Source organism: Aquila chrysaetos, chromosome 1, assembly GCF_900496995.4.
Source record: "Aquila chrysaetos chrysaetos chromosome 1, bAquChr1.4, whole genome shotgun sequence".
Lineage (NCBI taxonomy): Eukaryota > Metazoa > Chordata > Aves > Accipitriformes > Accipitridae > Aquila > Aquila chrysaetos.
In genome coordinates, this window is record NC_044004.1 from 31657215 (window position 1) to 31681693 (window position 24479).

Below are 24479 nucleotides of genomic sequence, written 5' to 3' on the forward strand. Positions count from 1 at the left end.
GAAAGCCCTCCTTGCCAAGAAGGGTTAAAGCCAACCACGTCCAGGGGCTGCCCGTGCCCGTCCCCCCCCGGCCCCCCCCCCCCCCCGCCCCAGCTGCTTTATTCGCCGGCCGCTAATACGGAGCCTGCTTATTTGGCAGTTTCTCAAGTTACTCCCCTCAGGCAGCTTGAGCCAGTAAAACTAGATCCTTTCATCTCGGCGGAGCTTACTGACAACCAGCCGTCTGGTTTCCTAGGAAACAAAATCTTGGCTAGAAATAGTGAATCATTTCCAGGTCACTTTCAACATGGAGAGTGGAGCAGGGAAGCATTGGACTGAGGAGGAGGTTAAAGCCTTGTTAAGCGTCTGGTCGGAAAAAAATATCAGAAAGCAACTCCACGGCACCCTGAGGAATAAAGGAATATTTATCTACATTGCTAAGAGGTTGCAGGAGTTAGGAGTTTGCAGGGACTGGAAACAGTGCCGTGCAAAGTATAAAAATCTGAAGTATGAATACAGAACGGTTAAATATGCCCACAACTCTGGGGATGTCACTAAAACCATGAAGTTTTTCCATGATCTGGATGCCATATTGCGATATGAACCTGTCACACAATTAGCGGCAGAAGAGAACGGCAGGTGTTCTGCGACTGAGACGCAGCTGAACACAAGCCCCACAACAGACAGCATGCAAGGTAAAAACCTGTTTTTGCTTCTATTCTTCTCTCTTTGCTTAAAACCCAAAGCGGACAAAACCGAAGCCCGAGTTTGCTCGAGCCGAAGCGGAGGTTGCGCAGCCCCGACAGCACTGTTAGAACTGACTTGATGCACTCCTCGCGCAGGGGAATAAAATGTTAGCACCCACCAGTGTCGAAGTCTGTAAATACAGCGTAATTCTAGCAAAATTATGCTAACGGCTTGTATTGCAGCCTCGGTGAGTACTCGCTGGTGTCAAGGCTCCTGCGCAGGGTTGAAATGTTAAATTGAGAAAAGCTGTTTTCTTTCCCTTTGACATTCATTTGCAGTACTTTGGAAGGAGGTTTTGTAGAGCTCCAATTCAGATGTAAACTTAAAGGAAGATGAAAGTAAAGGTTGAAATGGTCATGATTTTTAAAAAGTCGTTAGTTGTGATACAAGTGAATTTTAGGATTTTTATTCTTATTTCTCTGCAACTGAAAATTTGGGTATGATGACTAAAGGTAAATGAAGTTATTTTGTAAGTGATTCAAGTTAAATATCTCAAATATTTAATAACTTCTCATTAAAAATTGTAATGTATTGAGGAAAGTAAAAATCATCATGTTTACCAGACTATTTTGAGGCAAACCAAATGAATACAACTGCTTTTATTCTGGAGGGTTTTTTACCAAATTATTTGCATCTCTTGTTTTATTCAACCCTCTCTACATCTGCATTTAAGCTGTGCTTAACATTTCATTAGGGTCAATCTGCTATTTGACATCACTCAAATCTCCTTGTCACATCCTAAATGTCACTGAAGCATAAGCCCCAATAATAGTTACAAGTACCAAAACGAGGTGGCTAAAAAAAGAAATGCAAAGTTTAGCCGTTTGTTCCCACAGTATGTGTCAATTTACATTAATTACGATTGTGAATCTTTTTTAAGAAAACAAAAAACTCGACATTAGTATCAGAGGAGATTGCCAAAGGCACAGAAGGGAGCTGGACATCTAGCTTGCTCTTGTACCCTTCCACATCTCCCTCTACAATGCTGTTTTACAGGTCTGAGGAAAAGAAATAGCCATTTTTCTTGTCATTGTTTACCTTAACGAAAAGCTTGACCTTAATTTGTCATCCCTAACAGAAAGCCTCTAATCTGTCAAAGTCCCTTTAAATTAAAATGGCAATTTTATAATATTTTAACATGTGCTCTCTGCACTGTGTATTGCAATCCATTTTTATTTTTAAACTTGCAGAACTGAAGCTAATAAGAAGCTGTTACACTTCTGAGGACCACATGAAACTAACATAGTGTCCTTCATCTGAGGATCCGCCCTTAGATTGCCCTCTGTGTTTTGATGTAGTTTGCACCGTTAATCCCAATTCTCATCTGCTTTACACCTCTAGCAAGTTTAAATCAGAAAAGGTTAATTTCGGTTGTGAATCCTGAACTAGAATATATATTTTAAAAACTACCCCTGCGTGAGACACACCTCATTTTGAAGCAGTAGGACAGTCTGGTTTTAAAGGTGAGAAATGTATCGGTTAAATGCACAAGCATTTCTGTTACTCCCTTAAACAAACAAACAATTTTTATGGATAAACAAAAATTAAATGCAACTAACTGTAATAATGCAACACTACTGGTAAGGATTTAAATGTGAAGATTTTCACAACAACCATAATTCAGCCACAAAGAAAACACACTGAGATAGAAATGTGTCCTGCAGCTATGCAGAGTGCATACATCCTTAACAAGGGGCAGAGAGAACGGCTGTGAGAACATCAACTTTCTTCACTTAAGAATACAAGTCAAGCAAGTAACGCTGTACTGGAGGCCCAGTCCTTTTCTGACTGCCGTCAGAGTTGCCACGTCTGCCCAGCTCAGTACTTTCAAGGGCACTTGTAAGGCGTAAATGGCATCTGTGGCTCTGCAGCTGATGCTCCCCAGTTTGTTTTGTGGGGGCAGAGCTGGCCGCGTCGCTCCCACAGGAGACGCGATTCCCGCCCCCCCGCAGAGGCGAAGGCAGCCTGCTGCCCCGGCCCCGGCAGTGAACCTGACTGGTGGCCTGCGGGAGAAGGAAGGGGACTGCTTTAATGGGGTATCGGGAGAAGGGGGCTGCTTTAATGGGGGTATCGCCCTCCGTAAAATAAACTGGCCAAAGTACATTTGCGTCCCTGCAGGGCACCTCCTGGGCTTCTCCCTCTCAACCCAGAGCGTAACCGGAGAAGAGGGGAAAATGGTCCCTGCCCTCTTTAGAAAGAGGCCGAGAAGCCTTATTTTGACAGAGCTGGAGGAACGAAGGATGTCTAGCTTGTGACTTGGGTAGCAAAGACAAAATGCTACCAGCAAACTAAAACCTCTCCCAAATAATACTGTCCACCATGTGCGTCTTACTTTATCTTAAGAACCTAGCAGCTATACTAATTTGTTTTGTTTAAAAAACATGGTGAGGGACAGGGCATGCTCCCAAAGAAATTACTGTATTTTTACCATTCTGCTTAGCCTCAGTCTAAATATTCATACCCATCCTTAATGTAAAGTTACAAGGCATGTCTTTGTGTTTGATTTGCTTGATTATCTCAACTACTAGGAGAGTGCTGGGGAGGGGGAGGAACGGAAAGGAAGAAAAAAAGAGCCTGCTTTTATTGGACTGGATGGTATTTCTATGGTGTTTCCCTGAGGTTTTTTTCATATCTTGTAAAATCAGTTTTCTTTTGAAAGCGTAATTGAAGAAATGAATACTGAAAATCACAATCAAATCTGAGGGAGAGGTGTCCGGACAAACTTGGTAGCAACACACCCCCCAGTTCCCAGCTCGTTCATGGAAAGATGACACTTTTTGCATAAGCACATACAGCAGTGCAAGCCAGCGATGTTCATGCTGTTCTCCCAAAATACAAGTTTTCAGAGGCAAACACAGAGCCGTAGCTTAAATAATCATTAAAAAAGACACAACTCAGCATGTTCACTTCTCTTAAAATTTAGTTTGTATGTTATCCCAGTAATCAACAACGAAGAAAATCCATGTAGTGATTTACGGTGCACTATGAAAAATGGTATCATTCATCAGAGTTCAGATGAATGACCTTCCCATTTTATTAACTAGTTTTGATTGTCTCAAGTTAAGTATTAATAAATTGAGTACTTGATTTACAAAAGTAAAGCCCACCTAGTAATTCATGTTAAGTTACTTAAGCTCTTTTATATTTCTCTCTGTTTAAATATTAATGCACTGGCCGTTTTCCTTGCCCTTCACTTTACCACAGCAAATGCAGAAAAATTATCAACTCTGAGCAGAAATGCATCAGCAATGAGAATATTATCATATGTATAAAACTCAGACAGCTCCTAGAAATGCAAAAAGATCTTTCGGAAATGCCGACTTGAAAATGCCACTCATACATAGTTTTCCATGTCTGGACTTTAACATTAAACATGTCATTGACAAGTATTGTGTATATATATATATTTTTTTAATAAGAGTTACCCTTATTGAGTAACTTTTTTGCTCATCAGATGTTCCCCCCCCCCCCCCGTCAAATACTCTAACATCTTTTTGTGTTAACTGTTCTTATTTACTTAATAAATTGCTTCTTTTTAATGCTACAGTGTAATTAAACTTGCTCACCCTAGTACCCATGGCACACCCAGCAGCCTTCCAAGAGAGAATTTATTTCCCCTCCCTGTAGTTCGCTTTGCAGCTCTTTAAGCAGATAAAACGCCAGTCCTGGTGCTAGAGGTGGAGGCATGAGCACACCTTTCCCTCCCTCAGCCCGGCCGCAGGGGTAGCAGCTCCTGCCAGAGAAGCAAGGCGGACAGCTGGGAGCAGTCGGAGATCAGGCCACTGCATCTATGAGTCACTCTGAGCCTTGCTGAAAGTCAGGAGGATTTAGGATAATGTTTCCAAATTAATCCAAATGCAGTTTTCAGTTTCACTTGCGTCAGGGATACCAGGTTGCATCCTAACCGCACCTCGTTACTGTTCCTTGTGACGAACTACCTACCGCAGTACCTTTGAACAGGTAGCTTTGATCTGCGTGACCTGCCTGGCTGGAGCTGACAGTAGCTAAGCTCCCCATGCAGTGAATCAACATTTCAAACCTCCTGTCAACATCCTAGGTTGAATACAGCAGCATATTACCCTAGAACAACTGAGAAGTCTGTCCTCTGTGAAAATTAAGCTGGTTCAGAACCTGACTTACATGTGCTGCTTTCCAAACTTACAGAGCAATTGCTATAGTGTTGCTTTTTAAGCAAATGTAGGAATGCTATACTGTAAAAAGCTAGACTGAATCCTGTTGGCTACAAATACCTCTGTTCTCTAGTCACAACATTTTCCCGCCTTCCCTGTGCCATTAATGAATTCCATTGATTTCCAGGACTCTTTTGCAGAACACTCTTCGTTTTCTTCATACTCTTCTCTAAATACTCTTCTTGGAATTTCTTTTTTTGTTATATAAATAGATTTGTGGTAATCTGAATCAGTGTGCAAAGTCCACTTTTATTTGTATGTCCCATATTTTCATGATCTACTTTCAAACTGTACTTTTAATGCGCTGTCCACTCCAAACACTGAGAGTCAGAAAAGCATACAAGTCACTAGAATCAAGTCAGTTTCCACAAGAATTTTAAAATACATTTCAAACAGGTTTCATATGCAAGATGTAAAATAATTTAATTTGCCTCCTCTAACTTGTGTCCCCTTATGGGGACAGGGCAAATGAATTTTAAATTTAATTTAAATACAAATTAAGTATAGAGATTACAAAGTTAATAATCTTCTCATTCTGTATGGACGTTTTCACTTAAACTAATTTAAGCTAATTTAGTCCATACCTATTTTTCATCTAAAACCTTTTTCCTTCCCAGGTGAAATATCAATTTCTTTAGAAGATGATGAGGATGCTCCAGGAGATCCACTACTTTTTATGTCACATGTCAGACCAGTTCAACTAGGTATAGTATGATGGTGCAAAGAGATCAAAACCTAAAAAGCAGCATGGCTGACAGAGCACTTTCTGATAGCTTGAATACGCCGTCATTCTGTTTCTGATCAATACAGCCTTAAAATAGCCACACTTTTGCACCATCTCCTTCCCAGTTTTAGCACTCAGCAGTCTCATGCATCGCTAGATACTCACCGCTGTATATGATGTAACTAACTCCTGCATGACCACCGTTCACATTCAAAACACATCCCATGCTGTAGCTTAATCATATTAACCACATTAATTTTGTTAAATGCTAGCGGAAAGTATGCCAAATGGTAGTGTGTGATACCCATGTCAACTTGCGGATTTTCTCCAACTCATGTAATTTCCACTTAAAGCAGCATGAGTGATGGCCTGAGCCAGGAGAGATAGGCAGAGGTCAGACCTGTCCCACTGAGCAATACAGATCTGCAGTGGTCTTCAAAGCAACTGTATCCTTTCTCCAAGCAAGGGGTAGTCAGAAATGCTTTAGTCCAACCAACCGTACAGCAACTCATCTGGAAACCATCCCGCTATAGTAGTTTTCCTCAGAAAAGTCATTACAGAGCAAAGGCACAGATCTGGCAAGCCAGAAAGAGGGAGAAGATCCTAGGTGTGAGCCCCTTCAAGGGGCTGCTAAAGGGAAGGGAGAAACCTGAACACATTTTAGGCAGAATTAGGCAGCCAATGAGCTGATTCCTTGCCTGGATGAACAGCAGCACTGTCCTGAATTTCCTACGTGCTCTCTCCATTTTTTACATACCCTCTATGCCCTAGCATACATCCCTGTCCAGTTACGACAACTTTCACTACAGAATCTCCAAGGTGCCATATTCAGGGAGAAAACAAGGCCCCAGCTAAACCTACAACTTTTACGTTACACGCTACGCCCCTCTTGCCCAGCATAACAAGAAATTAAGGAAGAGACAAGAATCTCACATGGAATTATATGCACATATATTTAAACAAAACTTTTCTTGCAGTAAGTATCTGAATCAAATTTTACAGGAATATGTCTGTGTTACTAAGTGCTCTTGCAACACACTGCCAAGCAGGTTCATTTGGCCTGCTAAAAAATCTTCAATTCTGAGAAAGCTGCTTTCTACAAAGCCAGCAAAATAAATTCAATTGCATGGGGTCTCAAGTATGTACTGATAGTAAAATGTCTTCTCTAGTGCCTCTCTTAAGTCTTCAGTTTTCAGGCACTTTTTCAGACACCACTGAAAGAAAAATGTTGAGCCCTTTGTATCTATAGTGCTTAATACTTTGGTTTCATTTCAGCAGATTTCTCATTTTGAGGAAGCTTAGAAAAAAATCAAATATGGCATAAACACATCTTTCAGGTAAAAAAATAATGTATATTGTGGTGGTTTCACCCTGGCTGGATGCCAGGTGCCCACCAAAGCCACTCTATTACTCCCCTCCTCAGCTGGACGGGGGAGAGAAATAACAAAAGGGCTCGTGGGTCAAGATAAGGACAGGGAGAGATCACCCAACCAATTACCATCATGGGCAAAACAGACTCAACTTGGTGAAGATTAACTTAATTTACTGCGAGTCAACCAGAGTAGGGTAATGAGAAATAAAACTAAATCTAAAAACACCTTCCCCCCACCCCTCCCTCCTTCCCAGGCACAACTTCACTCCCATATTCTCTGCCTACCCCCCAGTGGCGCAGGGGGACAGTGAATGGGGGTTGCAGTCAGTTTATCACACGTTGTCTCTGCCACTCCTTCCTCCTCAGGGGCAGGACTCATCATGCTCTTCCCCTGCTCCAGCGTGGGGTCCCTCCCACAGGAGACAGTTCTCCACGAACTTCTCCAACATGAGTCCTTCCCACGGGCTTCAGTTCTTCACGAACTGCTCTTGTGCGGGTCCCTTCCATGGGGTGCAGTCTTTCAGGAGCACACTGCTCCAGCATGGGCCCCCCGTGGGGTCACAAGTCCTGCCACAAAACCTGCTCCAGCGTGGGCTCCTCTCTCCACGGAGCCACAGGTCCTACCAGGAGCCTGCTCCAGCGCAGGCTTCCCACAGGGTCACAGCCTCCTTTGGGCACCCACCTGCTCCGGCGTGGGGTCCTCCATGGGCTGCAGGTGAATATCTGCTCCACCGTGTACCTCCATGGGCTGCAGGGGTACAGCCTGCCTCACCATGGTCTTCCCCACGGGCTGCAGGGGAATCTCTGCTCCGGCGCCTGGAGCATCTCCTCCCCCTCCTGCTTCACTGACCTGGGGGTCTGCAGGGCTGTTTCTCTTACATGTTCTCACTCCCCTCTCCGCCTGCCGTTTCTGTTGCCCCACAACTTTTTCCCCTTCTTAAATCTGTTATTCCAGAGGCACTACCACTGTCACTGATGGGCTCGGCTGTGGCCGGCAGCGGGTCTGTCTTGGAGCTGGCTGGCATTGGCTCTGTCGGACATGGGGGAAGCTTCTAGCAGCTTCTCACAGAAGCCACCCCTGTAACCCCCCTGCTACCAAAACCTTGCCACGCAAACCCAATACTGTCTTAATTTTTTTTAAAACAAATGAGAGCTAAAATACATTTGAGACATAAGGAAAATTTTCACAGTGACCATAACAACTTTGTTTCAAAGCAGTGCTTATGGGTAAGATATTTTGAATCACAGTGTTTTTAAAGGGAATGAGGAACAAAGGCACCTTTTTCCACTCTGCATACAGCAGAAGGAATGACCAGTGCACCGAGTCACTAGAACTCATTTAACTAATATCCACAACCAAAAGTGAGCTCAGTTGCAAATGAACTTACTAGTGAGAAATACTGGTCTACACGAGGACTAAAAAAAACTTATCCCTCCCAGATTGCCCCATAATCTATGGCTTTGACTGGGAAGTGCAGGGAGCACCTTCTGCATTCTTCTTCCTCTTTTCTTCCCCTGTGCCTTTCCTCTCTGTTCTCCGTGGCACTCTCTGGTAGTGACGAATGAACCACTCTGGAAATACAGATACTTGAAGTACTCCCAGTAACACTGAGCAGAGACTACATCAAGCCTATCTCATGTTGGCAGTTGCCAACCGTGGCAATTCCTATGGTTGCATTCACCTCTAAATAAGCATTTTCTTTCACTTCCTCACAAAGAAATGAAGAAAGCATAATTGATATGTTACCTGAAAACCATCCTCCTCAACAATGTATCAGTGAGCTGGCTGCTGCAGAGTCCCGACTAACACAGGACTCATAGGGAAAAAACTGGTATCTGTTAGTACAGCTTTTTCACAACTAGAATGAATTACGGAGACTAGCAAAGAATGCCTCTATCTAGGACAAGTTTGTCCCCAGACAGGTTATTATACACAAGTCTGCTCCACTGAAGGTGTGTCTACAAGCAAAGGTCAGATATTTTTGCCATCACACAAAGCTCAGTGACTGAAGTGTCCAACCCCCGTAACCTGGCTTGCCCTTTTAGAATAAGACACTGGCAAAGGCATTTATCACTTCAGTATGATTGCAAAAAACTGTCGGTTACTGTGCACTTTCATGTTTGCTGTCTTTGATGAAGCACTGGAATTGTTTTTTTTTTAATTTAGTTATTTTTGCAAAGATTTACAAAATGCATGAGAAACCACTTTCCAAACTAGTTTGATAATCAAAATGAAGTCTTAAAGCAAATTCATAATTAGAAACAAGGAAACTTTAAAAAACTACAAGAGATCATATTTCAGTGTTTTAAGCAATTGCATGGCATCCTTTACCTCCTAATACTAAAAAATAAAGTTGAAGAGTGGAGAAAATTAAAAAATATATTAATTCTGCAGAGTAAGATAACTCAAACTTTAATTTTACTAAAAAAACCCCAATATTTTTGATTGACCTGCACTGAGAAAGGTGGAGGTTCTATACCATGAGAACTGGGTTTGTTTTCACACAAATGTTCTTGTGTGACTGAAGGCAAAAAAAAGTCTCCATTCCTCAGCTCCCAGCATGCTTTGTTAAGAGTTAAGGATCAGATTCTTCAGATCCTTACCCAGTTCAAATCTCTCTATGTGTGTAAAACCAAAAGTATGGCATGAATGCAGAAAGTTAAGTCTTGATGCTAGTGTCAGTGACTTGGGGCCCAATTTATTATTGTGCTAACACAGCACTTGGTATCTTCCAAACAGCACTCTTCTCTCTAATGTCTGAACAACCAAACAGCTCATCGGTTATTCTCAAAGGTGTTACGAGTAAAAGTTCAGTGTATTAGGGCACAGAAGAAAGAAACGTTCTTCTTAGATTAATTAAATGTACACGCGCTATCTTCATATTGGTTTTCAAGAGAAGGCAAAAATGATGTCAGAATTAACAAAATGCTGACAAATTAATAACCAATAGCTTGATTTTAATGTCACTTCTGCTCCGTCTTTCTCTGGAGAGACAAGCCTTGAGGAAACAGCATACTTCATTCTCATTCTCTCTGTCCTTTCCCGACCCCAACCACCCAATGCAGGTAACCCGTATCTGTGTCTCTCCCCTACCCCACACGATGCAGGTAATCCAACGTCAGCAATAGAGGCTTCCAAAACACCGGCTTTTATTCCAACAGTAGCAAATGAAGGAGGAAAACACTGGACTGTTAATGAAGTCAGAGCTTTGATACGCATATGGTCAGACAAAAATATCCAGCAACAACTGGAGGGCACAGTGAGAAATAAAAGAATATTTGAACAGGTTGCTGCTAGACTTCAAAAGTTCGGAATTGACAGGGACTGGAAGCAGTGCAGGACAAAATATAAAAATTTGAAACATGAATACAAGAGTGTAAAAGGTGCCCAAGACTCAGGGAGTACAAGTAAAAGTATGAAATTTTTTAATGAACTGGATGCTATTCTGGGGCACAGCACCATGGAACAAGGAAGTAAATCAGATAATGATGAAAGTGAGAGGCCTCCAGAATGGACAGAAGCAAAATCAGAAAAGGACTCCATAGGTAAGTACTTCAGCTACCCATCTATCATTTAAAACTTTTAGTTTCCCAGCACTAGAGAGACCTTAAAAGAACCCCCCAAAAAGCAGCCAGCTAGATTAACTGATTTGCTGGGGGGAAAAAAACACTGAATGGAAATTTACTGGTTTGTCTAGTAGTTTTGTCTTACATTATAAGGTAATCTGTCAGATTGAGTGATTGCCCCAAGCTTTTTTTAATAGAACTGAGAAACAAAAGGAGGGTAAAATGATGAAGACGTAGGATAAGATAAAGTGATAGAGAGAGACCATTCCAGTAAAAATCATGGCAGAAGAGACTGTTTCCAGCTTAGATAAAAAATTGGATCAGAGAGATGGTCAGACTGCGATACCAGAAGAATGAAGACATTGAGCAAAAGTCTGTAACTTTAGACATTGGTTAAAAAAGTTAACATTTAAACTGCCTTTCTCTTATGGTCCCCAGTAACCCAGTTTTATTGGCCTCTGGAGCAAGACTCCCGAACTAGTGGGATAACTACTGTGAAAATAGCAAAAGGAATAGCACCAAGAATGCTGGCAGAGCTTGCCTTTATTTTTGTGTGGTTATTGATGAATAACTTGGTAATAGATGGATTAATGCAGAATTAGAGTAGACTGATGAACCTACAGTACCCAGGAGTTAAAACATTTTTTATTGGTATGTACAACCAGAAACACGCCTGTTGTTTAAGAACAGAATTAAACATAAAACTCACTATTACACAGTAAGACTCCTGCACAGGGCTTGTGTCCTGGTTTCAGCTGAGATAGAGTTGTCCTCCTAGTAGCTGGTACAGTGCTATGTTTTTGAGTTAGGTATGAGAAGAATGTTGATAACACTGATGTTTTCAGTTGTTGCTAAGTGGTGTTTAGTCTAAAGTCAAGGATTTTTCAGCTTCTCATGCCCAGCCAGCAGGAAGGCTGGAGGGGCACAAGAAGTTGGGAGGGGACAGAGCCAGGGCAGCTGACCCAAACTGGCCAACGGTGTATTCCATACCATGGGACGTCACGTCTAGTATATAAACTGGGGGGAGTGGAGGCGGGGGGATCGCCACTTGGGGAATAACGGGGCATCGATCGGCGAGTGGTGAGCAATTGCATTGTGCATCACTTGTTTTGTATATTCCAATCCTTTTATTATTGTCATTTTATTAGTGTTACTATCATCATTATTAGTTTCTTCTTTTCTGTTCTATTAAACCATTCTTATCTCAACCCACGAGTTTTACTTCTTTTCCGGATTCCCTCCTCCATCTCAGTGGGTGGGGGAGAAGGGAGTGAGCGGCTGCGTGGTGCTTTGTTGCTGGCTGGGGTTAAACCACGACAGCGTGATATTACGGTGGCCAAATGTAAGACTAGAAGTTAGTAAAGTAATGGAAGAAGTCAAGAAAAATACAACACAGTGTCTGACTGAAAACTACAAGAACATTTTGGGGGAAGATTCACTCTTCAGTTGCCATTTCTAGGCTTTTTGCTAATGCATCTACTACTGTCTGCTGGCATAGAGAGCATCCTAGGTTGGACAGATCTTTTGATTTGACACAGCACAGCTGTTCTTATGTAGTACAGAAATGTGGTGCCCTAATTAACATAGCATTATTTACGCAGAAATGCCTGGAGACACAGGTGAAGAGGACTCTGTTAGTAATATGTCAGAAGACCTACAGGTTGCAGATATAAAGAAAGTTTCTGACTCAGGTAAACTGAAAAGTCTTCTATTTTATATAAATCCCTAAATTTACTAAATTAAGACGGATTTCTAAAATAAGCCCACATTGTAATTATGGTTAGAAAATGAAGAGGCCTAAAAAATTTATAAGCAGAAGATAACATCATAGTGATAACCATACTTTCAATACAGGCATATGTGCACATCTACAGTGCTCTGCTGAATTTGATAAAAATAGTCTATCAAAGATTCATGACACAAGATGTCAAGAAGAAGAAACTATTGGTTTAAGCAAGTTGAGTACAATGTATTACTGCATTTACTTTTACTTAAACTGTGTCTTCCCAAGGATTAGAATTGTTCAGTCTCCTGTGCATGAACTAATACGGCATTCTCTTTTTCACAATATAATGTGATCAGTATTTAATATAATTGTGTAAATGCTCATGTCAGGGGATGAAAACTTCATTTAAGAATATCACTACTAGCACTGAATATGAAGGCATATGCTCTTTACAAAGAAATATTATGGCTTACATCTGAAAGCATAACTTTCAGGGGAAGCGGGAGTTTAACATTCAGCTAGAGACACATTCAAGTCTCGAAGGCTGACAGACTTGACTCTCCACAACAGGACCTCATGATCTCTTTCAGTAGCATGAGGCAGAATATGGTCCAAATTAGGCATTAAGGAGTAGTCTTACAGCATTTAAAATGGTCTAACATGAACTTGAAAGATTTTAATGTCAAATTAAAAATCTTCTGACAGATGATGTTACTGTAAATACTACTCCAGAGAATCGGGCAGCTCTGCATATAACGAAAGAAACAGCTATGACAAGTAAGTAAACACATGGTTGATCATGAGAGGTAATTTGAGCTATACCGGACAGTAGTATTTTTGTTTTACCAATTAAGAGCAATTACATTTATTAATTTAAATTTACTAACAAAGAAATATATAACTGGCCTTTTACCAAATCACCATGGGCACTTGAGGCATTCATTGTAGAAAAATAGGTTGTTATGAAAAGTGCATTGCCTTTAGGGACCTCATTTTGAGAGAGACAAAATATACAAGAAATCATAAACAGTACTTTGTAGGATCCAGTTAAGACTACTTGTAAAATGCATCAAATTCCATTTCTCCCCATCAACAAGTAAAATTACTACATACACGTGAACAGTAGTAAGACATGGTAATAATACATAGATTCAGCAGTGCCACTAAACTGTCATCTGACACAGTTTTCAACTGCTTGCAGCTACATAATATTGTAGCTTTTTGGACCGCAATCTTCCAAACGAGTTATTTAAGATAAAGTTAACTGAATACTTCTAGTGAAGTTCTGAGTACTCATTTTTGACACTTTAACATGCCTTTAGGAATAGTGTAGGTGTTAAGACATCTATAGCTTACCTTAGTTACCATTTCCCTTCTCAGATATATGTATTTTAACTGCCTGTTTTGTTTGCTTCTGGGTAACTGTAATTGCAATCTGATTTTGTGGGGAAAGATTAAAATAGCAAGTGGTTCAGAAGTGTTTCTGGCTCAGCCTATCCACTCTAAAGACTACTGTTCAAACTTCTGTGGGGAAAACAAGGCAAAACCACAGCAACTTATCATGAAGAGATGCAGTTTCAGTTTCCAAAATTCTTTTCCTCATTCCCAAATGAAGAATGCAGATTCAAATAATTTTATCACAGGTGGTAAAAAACACCTAGACTTTAATGTTATTAATGGTCACATAATTAGGTATTACATAAAGCAGAGAAAAGATGCGTGCTTTTTACGTTACAATATCATGGAGATCCTTTATTCTCTAATTGTGGTACATGCCTTTCCTAGACAGCTCAAATAAATTTAAAGTGAGAAACTGGTAAGTAAAGAGATTTTATATACCTCTGTATTCATAAATTTACTTGCTGATAAATAGTGAAAAAGGCAATCGGGCAGTGATACGTCACATTGGTTCTTTGATATCAGTAGATGTCTGACAATCGATAGCCTTTAGGATGTGACTTCTTAAGGACTACTCCATATTCAACAGAACTTTTGTAGAAAACTGTTTCTCAACAAGCATGTAATTATAATTAATATATACTCATATGCCTTTAAAAAAATTGGTAAAAAACCCCAATTTGACATAAATAAGAATTTAGAAATTCTGTTAACCTTGTATCAGGGCATCTTCCTAATTAGTACATGGAGTTAATGTACTCTGCAGTCAGAGTTATACATACACTTGCCTAGATATATACTAGCTAGCCTGGGCAGATATCTGTTTTCTGGCAACTGCAGCTGTGTAAATGCACAGAGGTGCACAAGCTGCCTCAGAAGTGCACGTGCTGCTCACGATCTTACATGTCAGCCTGAGTTATTAGCCACAGTAACATCACCACCACTGCTAGTCTTTATAAACAGTCCAATCAGCTTTGCCATACCCTAGTAAGGAAAAAATTAAGATGGTATTAGTCAAAAGACAAATACACCAGTTTCAGGAAAATACCTAATTATTTGTTGTTTCATGGTATTGTTTTTCTCCTCTCAAAGAGCAGCAAATGCCCACCTGACAAGGAAAAGGTGGAGGTAAATAAATCCTTACATGTTCTTCTACAGACTGTAAGAGTTTACTGAAATTTCTCTGGCAGCACTGCCCTGGAGTGGCTTTCCCAACAGACAGGCCAGCAGAGGGTGCAAGAGTATCAGAGCAATCACAAACCCATTTAGTTTTCAGTAAAAGCAGCCTAGGAAAGGCTGGGCCCACTGTAATTTTTTCTCTTTTCTGGTAAAAGATACCCACATTAAATCAATCTGGAAATAAAACCTTACTTAGTCATTTTGACTGATGTCTTCTATTTTATGGGATCACTTTTAAGGGCAGTAAATTCCAGAAATCTATTCAGAAGAGCCAATTGCTTCAGTTTGCACAGGCAGTAGTCAGTCAATTCAAACTCCAGGCACATGTACATTCCACATATGTCAGACTCTCCAGTACAACCACAGACTGTGTATAGGTGTTTGATTAAATCTGAAGTGCCAGGGAACAACAGTGGAGATGAAAACAAGATTCTAAGGAATGCCAGTAGCCTGATGTTCTTAAAAAATACCTACAGCAAGTATTTTGCCTCAAACAAATGACTTTTCTTGTTATTATTTTTTAGGATTTTTGGTGCCCCACATACTTTACTATAAGTCCCTCTCAGAACAAATTTGGAATAAGTCATGACACTGCCAAGATATGTTCATAAGCAAGGGCTTTTTAAAAACCTGTTGTTTAAAGTTGGTACTTAAGTTGGATCTTAAGTTGGTACATACTCAGGCACTTATGTTGGCTTGAACACTTGCTGCTGTGTGCTTGGAATTTTAAAATGATACACAGATATAAAGTCAAAAGAAAATGTTTTAATACATATGCCGCAGGCTGGCGTGAAGTAGAGTGTTTCAGAGAAGTGCAAACCTGGAAGTTCTTGATTATTCATTGGCTTAGCCCAAGGCATACTTGGGCTGCAGACACAAACTCCTAACGGTGCATCCAAATTGTCTGTATCCAGTCTCATAGATCTGCATGACAGAGATGGCAGCAACTTTGCAAGCTCTTGGGGAGTAAACATAGGCCACACACTGAAAATTTTCCCTAGCTTTGACATTTCCTGCTCCCGTTTTATACTCTACAAGACACACATGAGAGTAAGGATTAGGAGTCAAATTACTAATCTTGCCTCCTGAGCCAGAAAACAGGATAAACAGTGATAGTGACAGAGTGCCAGAAGAGAACAGAGCTTGTATCAGTCTGAGTGGGTAAAAGGAAAGACTGTGACAGCATTGCTCTGGTGGCCTTGTGAGCAATGCTTCAAAAACAAAGTAGAGATTAAGCATATTTGCTGGCAGCTGTCTATAGCTTCACTAAACAATGCGGATGGAGCCACCGTGTTTTATCCATGCCAGAAACTGTCGACGGTTTGTTCCGTTTGGCTCAGCCTTTCTCTCCTCATGCCTGCCTTCCAAAAACTCTGAACGGCGGCTTAGAAAAGAAGCCAGGCTCCCTAGCCACATTCATGGCTTGCTAAGAAAAAAAAATTAAAAGGCGCACGATGCTGGTCACATCGTAAAGAACATCTGATGCAAACAAGGCCGTATTGATTTGGGGGGTAATTTTTAATCAAATGGCTCTAGATTATGCTTTATTGCTCAACGTTTAGGGGCAATATTCTTGAATGGACTGAGAACAGGCTGGGAGCCAGAAACTGCCGTCATCGATCCACGGTGTGGCCTTCACCATTTAATCTCTGTACAGCAGTGTCCTCCCCTGGAAACGAGGAGGATGGGAAAGACCACTTGCATCATCCACCTGCCTGTCCATCCCTCCCCTCGGCCCGGTCGGAGGGGCGGAGGTCTCCCTTAAACACCAGAGGGCCAATGGCAGGGGAGGGGAGATCTCCTCCCCGTGGAGGGGAGCCCAGGGACACCTCTGTCACCCTGCCCGGAGCCGGGGCCCCAGCTGTGTGATGTAAACCCCTCGCAAGCTGCAGCCCGGGGGGATGCTCTCAGGACAGGCATTTAGGACTTTGTCTTGGTCACGCAGGCAGGCAGCCTTGCAGACCAATCGTCCAGGCAGAGCACCCTGACGCAATGTCAGGACCGACCCGTGCCCCTTTTGGGGCTAATTCAGTGACTCTTGGCATCAGTCGCTTGGGAGTCTTTCAATCATTTTAGTACGTATTGAAGCACCCCTTATGAAAGCCACTGTCTTGCCTGTTCCGCTGCGCAGGGGTTCACCAGCTATGACATATCTTACAACCACGATCAGCGAACCATTCTACAAATTGTGATCCAGGTTTAAATAACTTAAGAGTTTGCACATTTAATCCGTAAACATATTATGCAGCTGTTACGTGGTGTTCTGGATTTATTTTAATATATAAGTGCATACACGCTGCTCCTAAGCCCACTACTGCAAAGAAATGGCAGCTTTAACATATTAAGAGACTAAATCTTTAACAATAGTAATCATTAATGGCATTCTGAAGTTGGTGATTCTCGAGACATAACTCAAGACCTGTTTAGTTAATAAGAACTCTGTAAATTTTTTTACAGAAATCCCTGAAGATGAGGGGGACATTGCTAACTCCACCCCGGCAGCTCTGGAAGCTACACAAATAAAGAAGGAGACGATTGACATAGGTAGGTCAAGACTGTGTCTTGATGGTTGTAACAGCACATCCTACTTACTGGGAACTGCAGATTTCTACGGTTCATATGTTATTCCCGCATGTTACATCATTCTACTTCTAGGTTATGATAAAATCTGGTTTTTGTTTGTTTGCATAGTGCAAAAATGTATAAACACTTATTTCGCCTACCCCCAATTAATAACAAGATCTTATTTTCCCAGACATTATACTCCTTATTACGCTAGATGTGATAAGTCTGCATTTGATTGTGACATAAATACTGTTCTTCTTCATACATGGTTGCTAGAGAGGATAAATTGGAGAGCTTAATCGTTGTCTCAGAAACACTGAACATTTCATACCTTGTCTGTCTTTTCAAACTACTTCATGACAGTGCATTTAATTTCAGACTATTCACTATCGAACAATTGCCATAAATATTCTGAATTATTTTACAAGTAAAACTGAAATCAGAGCCTCAGCAATATGTAGAAGTCATACATTCAATGACAAGTACTCAGGAGAAGGTATGATTTATTAAGAATGTTAAAATTTAACATTAGAATACAGTAGGGATATTAATCTTCTGGAATAAATGAGCATAGAAACCATGGAAGGTCATGAAAAAAGGCATCAGAGGAAAAAACAATGACATTGAAATCTATTGACCTGACATCCTGGATCAAAATATACTTTACAGTAGTGCTGTCTGTACCCAGAAGTTAATGGAAAGAATAAAAAATTCCATTATAATGATTCTGTGAATGACAATTCTTTGGCCTTTTACACTGAAAGTTTCTACCATAAGAATATTTCTGTTGTATGCATCAGTATTTCTGTGATCCAGGTGAGAGCTTCCTTCTCAGCAGTTATGTTATCTGGAGTTTGGGTGTTGAGACACCCTATCCAACACAGCTTTTACAACTGTTTGCATAGGCTGATCTTGATTATGAAAGACAACTGTAACGAGTATGACACTGAGGACAACATCAGAGCAATGCCATCGCAGCATTGACACACAGAAACAGAAGTTACATTGAGGATAAAGTAAAGCTGTGTCCCTGAAAGTTCAGAGACATAGCGAGGTCACACTAATGCAAAGAGAAGAGTTCATAAAAAATGACACAGAATAAAATGTCATGCAAATCAACTGACTGCCTTATACACACAAACTCCCTGTTCCTGTCATATAATACCCAATTGAGGATAGTAATCACACAAGTCAGCAGTACACAAGTGCCATTGCTAAAGGCAGAAAGAGATTAGAGAGCCAGTATGGTTGAGAAAATGAGCACACAAATGAAAGCCATGGGGTTTTTTGGTAATGGTTTAAAAAAAAAAATCCTTTAAGAGACCAGGAGTAGACCTACTGCTCCATTTTGGCCCAAGGCTGTATTTCCAATAGCTGCAAGTGTTAAAGGAAGATGCAAGAATTTTCCTAAGAGTTATGGGGTACCCTATTTATGAAAAACCACTTTTTTTCTAGTACCAAGTAAATCACACACACATGCTTATGAGAGTATAATTTCTGATTCTAAGTTTTCCATAGGTATAAAATTTATTCCTGCATATGGCTTATGAAAAACAAGTATTTGCTAAATCACTTAAGAGAAAACAAGTTATATATAAAGCAAATATGAATTCCAAGTACTACTCTGTGCATATGTTAGCAAGTACCATTACTGAAAGCACATCGGATGAACCTGCTTATTTACCAACAATCTCTTACTTCAAAAAGAATCTAAACCAGGCACTCACTTTTTCAAAACATACGAGGACTATTTACTTCTACCCTTTACTGAAACTGTATTGAAGATAATTGGTCTATGACATCCCCTACCAAAACAATGAGAACTAATCTTTCTCTCCCTCCCAACCCAAAAAGTAATTCCACACAAAAGTGAACTTTCAGCCTCAGAGAAGTCGAAGCATGAGGAAATGAGCTGAGCCCAGAGTCAGGAGCACTGGGTTTTGATGTCCATAAATGATTTCAGGAGTTCTGAGGGCTCCTGAATTTTACTTCTGAAGGGAATAGTTTTTATGCTGTGAAAGAGTGCAAAGCTATTATAGCCTCATCTCTGCAGAGGGAAAAAACCTTGGCATGTAGACATGCAGAAAAATAATATAATGGAATTTTGAAGAGAACTCAGATGCTGGTAGAATAAAAAATAGTTCTTCTGTCTTCCCTGTTTTGTCATTTAAGCCACATAGAATAGTTTTGGATAGAGCCATCCCTACATACAGAAAGTGCAATTTAAGCTGAGGCTAAAGATTTCCACGAAAGCATTAATGAATTGTTTGTCTTCCAATTTTTCTTCTGCTTATGTTATCTCCATCACAAAAGCTCTGTATCAGAGACTAGCCTTTCACCCCAAAGTAAATAAACATGGCTGTCTCCTAAAGGCAGGCAAAAGTATGCAACCTTCCCCACAAAGCCTAACATCCCTCCCTGCCATCCCTCCCAGAATCAGGGAAAGGCACACCTCAAAGCCCAGCTTTGAAACCCACCATGGCAGCTTACTACAAGGGACTCTAAACCACTTTTTTTTGTGTAGTAAAAAGGAGTCCTGAATAGAGAACAAGTAGGAATAAGGAGCAAAGGTCTCTCTTCGGTTTCTTTCTGCTGTACCAGGGAAACTCACAAAGATCTGAGAAAAGCCCCATCAGCAGTATGAAATGCAGCTTATGCAAAATCACACTGCATGCAGGTCTGCCAGCAGGTGCCTGTGCCTCTCGCTCCTCCTCATTGCGTCCAAATAATGTGCACAGCAGTGGTCTTCTAGGGCCCAAGTCCCTGCTCATTTCATGACAGCAGTGGGGGAGCATGCATGACCCCAACAAAGGGAAAGGCTGCAGTCCAAGCCCTGTTAGGCATGAGTGAATCCGCAGACCTTACAAATGCCCTTAAAAATGGCACCAAAGCCTCACCAGGCCTGCCCTACTCACATCGCTTAGGAGAAAAACTGGAAGGCACACCTGTGCTACTCAATGTGTACCAACATATTATGCAAATCAAGTTATATGTGAGATACAAACCATCCACGTATGCCTATGTGTTTAATCAAGTATTTTAAATCTGTGTTGCATCCACAGCTACCTTTTGGGGAATGCAGGGACAGAAAGAAAGATAAGGCTTATGAGAAATGCCAATAAATAATTTGATTTAGGGAGGCATGTGGCAGAACACTTGTTATAATGAATGGGTTAGACTAATGGGTTAGGGCTTTTTTAGTTCAAGATAGGTGTTACCTGCAGAGGATGACAATAATATTAGCTATTTATTTGTCTAAGTCCAAAACTATTTTATTTAAAACTGTGTGTTTCTATAGATGATGATTCTATAAGCACTACCTCAGAAGACAGATCTTGTACGCCAGTAGCAAAACGGATGGTCGGGACAGGTGAATATTAATTTCCATGCATTTATTCTGAAACAAAATGCATTGCAATTTCAGTACCAAAGCTGGAGCAACCAGATCTCCACTGCAAACACAGCTTTACTTCTCTACTTCTGACTCCAGTCTAGCTTTATCACTAAACTTAAAAATTAGTTTCATAGCTCTATTCCCTGTCATGAGCAAAACTTGCATTAATGCTGTAGTTCAGCTTTGCATTCTATACTTATCTGATGAGCAGTATCTGCCTACTTCTGAATATGTAGGTAAGATTTTTTTTCTTCTATTGAATCCCCAGTAGCATTTTCATTTGCATTATATTTTGCCTTGCCATTCTAATTTGAAACCATACTGGAAAGCCATTTTCTTAACAATGCTGATATCTTGTTGCTTTTTAAGCTTAAGGCCTATTGCTTTCCTGCATGTAGCACTTGGATACATCTGTCTTTAATTTGACAACAACAGCAACAAAATTACACTCACAAAATGTGGAATTTTAGATGCCTTGGAGAAACAAGAGATTTCACTTGCTACATATTTTGCATACTTAGAGAAATGTAATCATGTATGGATATTAACATTGTAAAGTTAAAAGATTTTCATAACAAGATATTATTATAAATGTTAATTAATCCTTCAGCTTGTTACCAAATCATTAGCTACAATTACACTTTAATGTATGTATATTCAGCAATACTCAGTTGTTGTTTCATTTATATTTTCAGACAATCACATTCCCTTGGAAGAAGCACAAAATCACTTTAAAGTTATTACAGTTAATGATACTGGAGCAGGAAAACACTGGAGTGATAATGAAGTCAGAGCTCTGATAAACATATGGTCAGATGAAAAGATACAACAAATGCTTGAAGGGGCCACGAGAAATAAAGAGATATTTGAGGAAATTGCCAGAAGGTTAATGAAACGTGGTATAGACAGAGACTGGAAACAATGTCGCACAAAGTACAAGAACCTAAAATATGAATACCGCGCACTGCAGAAGGAGAATGAGCATCTTGGTAATCCCAGGAGAAAAATGAGATTTTATGATGAAGTTGACTCTATCTTAAGAAGGCAGCCTCTGGGTCCCTCGAGCTGGGGATGTGAAAGTTCAAGTCTCCTATCAGGTACTAAAAACTTCAGTGATGAGATAAAGTGCTTAAAATAAAAGTTGCCTGTTGACCCATGCTGTAAGGGTGAAATACGTGGCCAGAATGGGGAGGAAAAATAATCGCAGAACCTGTATCTGCATGGTCACGTAGGCAATAATCAGTGGACAAAAATGGTCTTTGGAGGAGCTGAGAAGTGGGAACATTAACAAAAAGTGAAAGCACCTGAAGTGTTCAGTGTTATTGGAGAATCTTTGTGCTTTTGGAAGCTTAAGTGAAATACAGTGAAATGGTGCTAAAAAACGTGGCAGGTTTTAGAGGTAATCTAGCAGGCATGTAAAGTCTTATGGATAGAGAGCTGCAAGCTCATACCATTTAGAACTGCGGAAATCTGTAACAAACAAGCCAAGTGCAAGGACTCCAGAAAAGCAAACTTCATTAATTCAATTCACACTACAGTCAAGAGAGAGAAAAATCCAGGGCAGTGATGTTTATTTGAGCACTTGTAATTATTATATATTAATTTTGCTAAAGCAGAATCAGTTTTCTAAATAGAGCTTGCTTCTATTTTAGTATCAAAAGACCTCTGATCTAAGAACCACACAGCTAAACTTGTGTCTGCTGTAAGGGTTCTCATGACTGGCCAGCTGCTCCAGCTTTCAGGGGCACTTGCCCCTGCTCCAGGCGGATCAGATGCTTTTGCAGAAGCAACTTAACCACTGCAGCTTAGAGCTCAGTGAGTTATGGTAAACCAGAACTAATTCTGATTTTTCTCAATATGTTAGATAATAATTTGCAACATCACAAATGTTAGTTGAGGATTTGAACCATTTCTGCAGCAGAGGCCAGATGGACAGCTTGAGCAGAAACCACTGGAGCCATCCTTAAGCCAGGTGTCCTCAGTCATGAATCAGAGCCCTAATGTGGTGTTCCAAGGGCACCATACGGTAGTGCCATCAGTTGAGCCTGGAATGACATCCACACAACGATGGGATGACACCACTGCTTCTCATCTGCCTCATTCTTTTGCTTGATCATATTCTTAAGACAGACATTTTCTTCCAAATACAGAAACTGAAGGTATTACTGCTCATTTCTGCTCTCCGTGAATGGAATTTGTCAACACCAAGAATATTTCAGCCAACCTGGCTGTTTCACATTTTAGCATGCTGGAAAAGGACTGTGTAATCTGTGCTGTGAATGCTGATGCAGGAGAGAGTAAAACAATAACCTTTCAGAAAAGAAGCTTTAGTTATTAAGCTGTTTGAGGCATCTGCCAAATAAATGTGTCTCCACCCTGATTTTGTGTGCCAACCCAGCACCTAACTTTTCTAGAAGATTCTCATTGTTCCAGGTCACTTGTCCCAATGCATTTGCTTTTGTAATATAAATCTTTTTTGTGTGTGACTGACTGTGCTTTGAGAATCTCCACAAAATACTTAGTCAACTCACTTTTCTCTTCTAAATTTCAGTGGGAGATGTTACAGCAAACACAGGATCCTTGAGTATCAAGAGAAAAACATGGAATGATGGTAAGAGCCCCTGACTTTTTAAAACATCTATACACTGCTGTTGAACTGGATGCCAGATTCTAGTTTCCAGTAGTCAAACAGTTAAAAAAAAAAAATTCTAGAACTTAACACCAAGCTCCAAATCAACATTTTTCTCTCACTCTCAACAATCTGCAAAAGAACAGTCCTGATAAAAATGATGGCCTAAAGAAAACTGCAATTTCTTTGTTTCAATCCTCATCCCTGGTATAAATGAGGTAAACATCAGGAAATACTTCTTTGATTTATAAGAATCAAGTGCAAGGAAAAGATAAAGATTTTAAAAAGAAGAAAATGTCTTAATTACCTGTGTTGCTCAGAGGAAAACAGGGACAGTATCACAGTCATGGTTGTGGTCTCCTCCTATTATAATGTGTGAGTAAACGAGAAGAGAGGGTACATGTTTAGACACATAATGTCTAACATGTAGTGTCTAACATTTAGTCTAACATGTTGTACAAGAGAAAACAGGTTAAGACAGCTATTCTGAAGAGAAGATATGGTATAGAATCACTGAGAGAGAAAAACGAAGGGAGGGATAGAAATATGCAGCATGCAATCTGCTATAGGAAAGGTCAGGAGCTTATTTTTCTTCCTGGCAGAGTTGTCAGGCCCTAAATAATCAAAGAGTCCAACAATGAGGGATGACAAACATAGTTTTTAGGAGGCCCACCTGTATTTTTAATACTAAAATGATGTCTTGTCTACAGACAGATGAACACAAACAGATCCAAACACCACAACATTTCTGAATTCAACCTGCTCAGTTCACCATCACGAACTGTGTTAACAGGACTAACTCTATGTGATTAAACATACTTCCATTTATTGCCTATTAGATAAGTATGTCTTGCAGAAGGCAGTAGCTAGGCAAAGCTGACAGTTTAAAATATGAATGATTTTTACAAGATCTGCTTCATTCCTACTCGCCATTATACAATGACCCCCTACACAACACCAGGCAATGCCTGCCAAAAGAGCTTAACAGAAGGACAGCATTAGGAAAATC

At 40.4% G+C, this 24479-nt stretch overlaps 2 protein-coding genes across 8 annotated transcripts in view; one reads left to right on the forward strand and one right to left on the reverse strand.

The window, feature by feature from the left end:
* Nucleotides 1-24479, reverse strand: part of PPAT (phosphoribosyl pyrophosphate amidotransferase) — a 53859-nt gene that overhangs the window by 19861 nt on the left and 9519 nt on the right. Inside the window, exon 1 of one of the 2 annotated variants that reach the window (XM_030031278.2) lies at nt 23778-23831. The exons of the other annotated variant lie outside the window; for it this stretch is intronic. Coding sequence (XP_029887138.1) covers nt 23778-23818 — 41 coding nt within the window. The 5' untranslated portion in view covers nt 23819-23831. Of the gene's footprint in view, nt 1-23777; nt 23832-24479 lie in introns of those variants that run through there. 2 annotated transcript variants of the gene reach the window in all.
* The window catches only part of LOC115348362 (trihelix transcription factor GT-2), a 32155-nt gene continuing 7780 nt past the window's right edge, over nt 105-24479 (forward strand). The window contains exons 1-9 of one of the 6 annotated variants that reach the window (XM_041126740.1): nt 106-674; nt 5534-5620; nt 10079-10558; nt 12181-12270; nt 13011-13082; nt 17340-17426; nt 20746-20817; nt 21537-21938; nt 23393-23452. In XM_041126740.1, coding sequence (XP_040982674.1) covers nt 287-674; nt 5534-5620; nt 10079-10558; nt 12181-12270; nt 13011-13082; nt 17340-17426; nt 20746-20817; nt 21537-21938; nt 23393-23452 — 1738 coding nt within the window. In that variant the 5' untranslated portion in view covers nt 106-286. Of the gene's footprint in view, nt 675-5533; nt 5621-10078; nt 10559-12180; nt 12271-13010; nt 13083-17339; nt 17427-20745; nt 20818-21536; nt 21939-23392; nt 23453-24479 lie in introns of all 6 variants that reach the window. The other 5 variants (XM_030030966.2, XM_041126773.1, XM_041126794.1 and 2 more) reach the window with 5 other exon arrangements.